The sequence below is a fragment of the Notothenia coriiceps genome, unplaced genomic scaffold, assembly GCF_000735185.1.
Source record: "Notothenia coriiceps isolate Sejong01 unplaced genomic scaffold, NC01 NC01_scaffold00037250, whole genome shotgun sequence".
In the NCBI taxonomy this organism is placed as follows: Eukaryota; Metazoa; Chordata; class Actinopteri; order Perciformes; family Nototheniidae; genus Notothenia; species Notothenia coriiceps.
In genome coordinates, this window is record NW_011369951.1 from 1,040,103 (window position 1) to 1,047,441 (window position 7,339).

Below are 7,339 nucleotides of genomic sequence, written 5' to 3' on the forward strand. Positions count from 1 at the left end.
CTTGCCAACACTGATAATTCTGCCACTCTTTCTGACTTTTTAGTTTAAAAAAACATTAAGACAAATAATTACAGATAATTATTACTTTACCGCCCTTCTGAATCCTGCTTATTCTTTGGGTAGACAGGTGCTGGCTGTATGGTGGTTATTCTGGGTAGGGCAATTTACAGGTCTTGTTTTCAGGTGTAGAATTTGAGACGACCACTGTGTCGACAGCATAGAGTGCCACAGTCAGTGACGCGTCCTAAAACCCGGACGCGTCACTGATGTCTTATTATACATCCATGGGAACAGGCCGTTCTTATTATACATCCATGGAACAGGGGAACAGACCGTTCTTATTATACATCCATGGAACAGGCGTAGGGGGGCGTGCTATTGACGTCGTTCCTCTGTAATAAACGCTGATTGGATTGTTCATGAAATGTTAATGCCCTCTTTCCGCTGGTCCTGCCTCCATAGTACACGTTTCAGAGGCTCGAGACACCGGAGACGATAGGAGGGAGCCATGGATGTATAATAAGAACGGGGGAGCTCTGTAGGTAGTTATTTTTGTTTGGTCCTCCTGATCCGTTTGCTAACGAAAATGCAACATTTAGAGACATGTCAAAAGTAGGTCTCACGGATTTTGGTGCCCTCTGAAAAACATTATGGACTAAACCATGATTGGCTCACCCCTCTGTGGCGGGAGTTTCGTGACTCAACAGCAGCATAACGTAACTTCTGCCGGCCGGCTTTCTATTACCTTCAAGAGCACCACACAAAGGAAGTGTTCCTGTCAAACCGAGTGCGACTGTGCGAGGGGAAAGTTCTCACGCTTTTAAAATAAATGGCTCGGTTTCTTCAGTGTAGGTGACAGACAGCATCCGGTAACGTACAGCTCTTTCTACGCTAACGCTGAACACTGTAGAATGAATCCAGCTCGTCGCTGTTCGGCTTTGTTAAGCCAACTATGTGCCCCCTCGAGGGGAGGGACGGCAGCCGGTTCGACACGCTGCTGTCACTCCGCTGTCAGTGGAGGAGAAGGGGGACTCAAAAGGACCTGTCCTCAGCTGAAGCCGAGTAGAGCGTCCAACACTGGGGCAGCATCAGGTAGGACCACCGTATACCTTCTTACCTTCAGTAGGCTCCTCACTAGCGTGACAGCTCTAACGTTACAATAGCTCTATCGGGCTTTCTCACGTTCCCCAATTACGTCACAAACAATAAGCCTACGTCAAAGCGCGCTGACTCATCAGTTCTGTCACTCTCTTATGACTCAAAATGGGATTGATGAAACGATCTATAACATTTCAAAAACCTTCTTCTTGAAAATGTATCAACAGAGATACTACAGTTTTATCCGTCTTTATTAAGGTAACGTCGTTACTACTATCCAACATATTTAAAATGGTATACTTGTTGTTCACCTAAGCTCCAAACTGTCTTCAAAGTGCGACCAACACATTAGTTCTGATTCTCTGATGAGGATTGAACAGGACCCCTTCCTCAGTGTATGTATGAGGTCTGTAGAGTCTACACCTCAGACCCATATGTAGGGACCTGACTCCCAGCTACAAGAGAAACAAATACGTTCAAATCCTTACAGAGGGCATTCATGTAATCAAATACAAGTATTTAATAAAATAAGAAATGAAATGGATTTGCATGAAGTGATGGTTAGATGAGGGGCCGGCATGCGGCTCTTCATCCCCTCAAAGCCCTGTAGCTTTGAGAACAAATAATAAGGAAATTAATTCTAATCATTTGTTGCAAAGCGGAGAATCTTTTCACAAGACTTCAAGGTGATACTGTGACATTAAGATACACATTCAACACTTACGCACCATTTACCTGTTGGTCGCTAATTCTGACATTTTGACTCCGTCCTCAGAAAGCTGCCCATGGTTGAATAATACAAACGCTTGAATTCTGCAAGGACTATGCAGAACTATTTGCTTTTTTTGCTAACAATGCTGGCTTACTTTTATGCTTTATATGTGGTGAGAATTTAGCAAACAACAATAAAGGTAATGTTGAAGAACAAGCACTGGGCAAAAAAAAGGGCAATTTTGGAAAAGCTGCAAGAGCTGAGCAGAAGAAATATACTTTCAAGAAGTGGATGAACTAAACTCAACTACTGCTTTTAGTATTGTGGCCGCTCAGAAGATAGTAAGGCATCGACAACGCATGACAAAAGCATTCATTGGAATATCTTCTCTATTTTCGGACCTCAAAAACTAACGTAAATGTAGAGTTGTTCCAGACATCAGCACACAGAAAGTTGAGGACATAAACTCAGCTCTACTGACAGCACAATTAAACAGACATTCATGGTAATAAATAAAGAGTGGCCTGGGAGAAGAGCAGTGGGGACAGCAGAGAGTCCTGGAGGCATGATGGCCTGGTGATGAACGCCAAGCTGAAGTCCAAAAACATGTCCCAGTATATGTCCCTGGGGGTCTGTGGGGTAGTCCCATGGTGGTCCGCTCTGAGGAGTTTGAAACCTTCAGATGACGTGTAGGATGTGTTCATCAAAACAGGTTCTACACCAGATGTATTTACAGAGGCGCTGTTCAACACGCTACTCCTGCAAATTCCTTGGAGGGCTGCTGCTCTTCCAACAAGGAATACTAAATATTTAGTGTATTTACAATGAAATCAAAACCCATCCACACGTTAAAGAGTTGATCTTTATCAGTCCTGTAATTCATTTTTTGTCAAAAGATTTGGAAGACCACTTTAGTGCTAGTTTGGTATGAAAAAGAAAAGTGATCATGGTTGTGACTTTGCAGAAGTTTAGATGTTTAGATGTACTCGTCTGTCTTGTGGTGGCGCTCTTGTTTGTGACCACTTGTATTTAATCTCAGTGAAACTGACACAGGATGTTCTTCAGACGGCTCTCTAGCAGCTGCTGGTCTGAGCAGCCTTTGTTTCCTTCCTGCAAACTCTGACACTGCATGTCGTGCCACACTCAACTAGCTGACAGATAGGATAGTAGGACTGTGCTGAGAACAAGAGCTCAAGCTGCTGCTTAGATGTTAGCACACAGGATTGACCTGGTTGCTTCCGATACGAAGAAAGAGTGCAGCAGATCAGTGCCGCTCCATTAGTAAGGCCTTATCTTACTCAGAGAAGAGCAATAGAAAAGCAGCAGCAATAGGCAGGGTTACATTGTTTGCTTTTTGATATTATTTGATTCAATATTAACAAGAAATGTTTTTAATAGAATTGATAGGCTTAAAAGAACACTTGTGAACAACATGAATACATTTGAAGTGGTGGTGTTGTTAGCAGTAACATAGCCGCATGATGCTTGGTTCCGCATTGTGTTTGTGTCCACCTGATGAATGTCCAAATCCTCTTTGTTTTAGCTTTGGTATTGTCTTACATAAGTAGAGAACAAACAGACATGGCAGCCAGGTGCTTGTTCTTCATGTGGTACAGTATTGTGCTAGAATTCCTTTTACATGCACTGCTAGCTAGTAAAGGTGTTGAGCCAGTGTTTGGGTCAGAGTCTTCAGCTCTAACCAGGTTGAAAGGTTGTCTATTGTAGGTATTGTCACATGGAAACAGGCTAGGTTCATAACGGTGGTGGTCAGGTCATGCACATTGTCATGAACATCCCCCCCCCCATGGCCTGGGTCAGCAGCTCAATTGTTTCCCAAATTAGCCATCTGAAATTCTGGGTGTTCTCTGGAGGCTCAAAGTCTTAATGTAACTTTGTGCACTTCTTTACTGGCCTCAGTGAGTCATGGGATTGGTCAGGCCAAGTTGCATAACCCACAAGACACGGGTCAATAGAGTGCGCACTATGTAACATCACTCACTCACTCACGGCATGTCTGTTTGGACAGCTATATAGGGCTCACTGCAGACTTTACATCTGCTAAATGTGACTCTGAGACACTTGCTAAATCAGATGTTGAGAACAACAGTTTATCTTTGTTAGTGGTCAACAGGATTTTAGTAATGATTATCAGAGTTTAAACTCAAACAACGGTGGACAGAAAAACATTGTATGAAGTGTGTGAGCATGCACACACACACATACTCAGGACAATCCTTATTTCAGGCTTCACCCTGTACCACTTCATCTAATATGTCCGTCTGGCAATTGAGCTAATGCTCATGTGTTTGCCATAGCAGAGGAATTTCATCTGTCTTTGTAACCCCACTCCCACAGTGTGCAGTATTAAGCAGCAGCTTCACTCAGGCCTGGAGCTGGACTTCAGCCAAGCAACAGTTTGAGTACAAAATGAGGGAGATACCGTTTCCTATTATAACAATTCACTGTGTACCTTTTACAAAATGTGCACAAGTGTGTGGAAGCGTGTTCAAATATCAACAAAGTAAAGCAGGAAGTACTGAATGTTACCTACTGCAAGAGGAATGTTGTCTTTCTGGACCAGTGCGCAACTTATTAGGAAAAGTTTAGCTCTGCATACCTCTCTGAAGCAGTACACAGAGCTAGTGTGGATACAATTACAATTATGACACTGTTGATATTGTATATTTTTTTCTTGTCACCAAATCCCATGAACAGAGCCAAAGCAACAATGTGTGGCTCTGACTGTGCCCTCCTTATTCTGCCCACGCTGCAGGCCGTTTATTCTGTTACTGAGGGAGAGCATTCCTGAATGTGTGTGTGTGTGTGTGTGTGTGTGTGTGTGTGTGTGTGTGTGTGTGTGTGTGTGTGTGTGTGTGTGTGTGTGTGTGTGTGTGTGTGTGTGTGTGGTCACGAGTCACTCTGCCATAGTGTTGAGAGTCACTCTGCCATCCCATAGCACATCCAGCAGGCTGTCAGCAGGGAGAGGAGTGCCAGGAATGCTGAGAGGACAACAGGCGGGGGGAAAGGAAGAGTTAGGTATATAACCCGTGGACAAAACAGAAAGGTGTGTTTGTTTTTTCATCGTGATTAGTTCCATTTTAGTATTGTTTTGTCATTAGAGAGCAGTTGAATGAGATCTGGTCTGTTGAGTCTCCCTCTCCTAAATGAGCTGGAGTTTGAATGATGTCATCATAGAATAAGCATCCAGACTGTTGGAATCACCACAGCTGTGTATGAAAGGTAGCCCGGCACAACCAAGACACAGAGCTTGTAGGTTTCATTGACACAGTGTCCGAGGGGAGCTGATGCAGTTGCCTGGCTAACTAACTACAGTTAGTGTTGCATTCAGTGTCCGACCGGCGATCAGTTGTTTGGTTTTTTGTTCTGTAGCTCTGCTATAATATTGCCTACTATAGGTACAGGTGTGGACCCAGTGGCGGTTCTAGCTGATATGGTGCACCTTTCGTCTTTTAATCAAGCCTCCAGTATTGAAAATGACACAAAGGACTTGTCAGTACGATTACTTTTTGAGGTGCTTGCTAAATGAAGGTGACTAAATCAACAACGGTTATAGTGGTTGTTTATAAGATTTTTATTGCAGGGCTACACATTATCGTTCTGAAGTAAGATGGTTTGAAATGATTACAATGTTAGGAACAACAAGTAGCAATGGAGTTAAGGTTACTAGCATCATTTAATGACATGCTTAATAAAGCCCAACTAAATAAATAAGATGTTACAGATGCATACCTTTATCTTTTCTCTTCTTCTTCTTTTCTTTCTAAACTGGGCCCGTGATGCGTTGTGCCTTTTTTTCTCCATCACCGTAGGTATTAATGTTCGACCCAAGAATCAATGCATAGCGTACCCCTCCCCCAACACTGTCAACTACAGGTCAAGACGGTACCAAGTTGCCGTAGTCCGTTTTTAAATAATTCTTTATTGTTTCATGAAACCCAGGCCAGGAAAAAAATACATCTGCATAACTATTCATATTGTATGAATGAATTTGGTGGCATTTTGAGGCGTGAGATTAATTGAACTAATTGCGGTACTACTTTATAAACATCAAAAGTGTTTATTTGATAGATAGTTTACCCGCCGCCCCCCTCTCTCTCCCCCATGGTGAGGCGACCTGAGATCACACCCGCCCTTCTTTGAGTAGAGGGGGGCGGCGGGTAAACTATCTATCAAATAAACACTTTTGATGTTTNCTTCAGAGCCACTATTTCAAGTATACTACGTCATCGAGTGGCACAGAATGCTGGGCATTTAGGCCCAATCCCAAACCACGCCCTACACACTACCCCTCCGTTTGTGCGTTCACACGGAGGGTCCGCCACATTAAGGCCCATTCCCAAACCGCCCCCTACACCCTACCACTCCATTTGCGCGTTCACGCGGAGGGTCCACCATATTAAGTGCTGTTCCAAACCAACGAGTATGGAGCGGTGTGGAAGGGGAGTGGGCTATCAAGTCATCGGTGCTGACTTGAGACGGTCTCCACCTGACCGGTCTCAACGCTGTGTGTGTCCGTCAGGAAACACGCTGTTTACAAGTAGTTCCATCAAACATCCACTGATAAACTGCGATGTTAACAACCTCATGATAACCTCATCTTTTTTTAACTTAGGATCATACCTGTGTTTAGTCTAGAAAAAGGTAAATGTGTGCATTTTATTATAAAGTTGTGTATACTTACAGATTGTTGCAAAAACTAAGAAGCTTATAAACATCAGGTTTAAAACTAAAAGAGCTTTACAAAAAAGCTTTAACACAATTAAAGATGTTTGGAGTTTTATTTGAGTTATTAATTTACATTTTTTGTCTTTGGCTGATTTCAAACCGTTGTCACATACAGTTATGGCATTTCCTGTTTCTGCCGGAGAGAGGGGAGTTTGTCCCAAAGCTTGCCGCTGTATTTACTCCCTCCATCTAACAGGAGGGAGCCTCGTTGAGCTGCGAGTGTGGCTACAGACGGAGTTCACTCCGTCACGGAGGGGTAGGGTCGAGGGAGTGGTTTGGGGTTGGGCCTGAGTGTCTCGTTTGCAAATGCTTCATTAAGTTGCTTGTGTTACCCCCTTTACTATGGCGTTATATTTGTGCCTCTATCCTGAGCACGCAATGAAACATGTTGAGCTTAGAAAATGCTATTGAGCGCACACTTGAACATTTTTGAGCACAGAGAAATATATTTTCTCATTAAACTCCTGCTCCGTGCGCAAGCAGACCGCTGCACGCGCTCTCTCTCCCTCGCTCGCTCGACCTCTCCAGCCTGTGCACGCTCAGCTTTGCCTGCGCTCGCTCAAGTTGTCACAGCGTTACAAATGTGCCACAAAACCAACCAATCGGAGAACTCGAGAAGGACAATTCTGATTGGCTGGTCGTCTCCAATCATATCTTCTATCTGAGATGAGAGAGGGATTTTCGGTTGCCATCAGGCTGTTGACGTTCTTATTACACATCCATCGTTGACATTTACAGGACATGACAGACTTGAATGAAGAGAATAGCACGCCACAGTGTCAG

The 7,339-nt window shown here is 43.7% G+C and overlaps 1 protein-coding gene across 2 annotated transcripts in view; it reads left to right on the forward strand.

Moving 5' to 3' along the window:
- The first annotated feature begins 484 nt into the window (after positions 1–484).
- The window catches only part of nocta (nocturnin a), a 9,905-nt gene continuing 3,050 nt past the window's right edge, over positions 485–7,339 (forward strand). The window contains exon 1 of one of the 2 annotated variants that reach the window (XM_010795824.1): positions 485–1,092. In XM_010795824.1, coding sequence (XP_010794126.1) covers positions 912–1,092 — 181 coding nt within the window. In that variant the 5' untranslated portion in view covers positions 485–911. Of the gene's footprint in view, positions 1,093–1,667; positions 4,875–7,339 lie in introns of those variants that run through there. The other variant, XM_010795825.1, reaches the window with a different exon arrangement.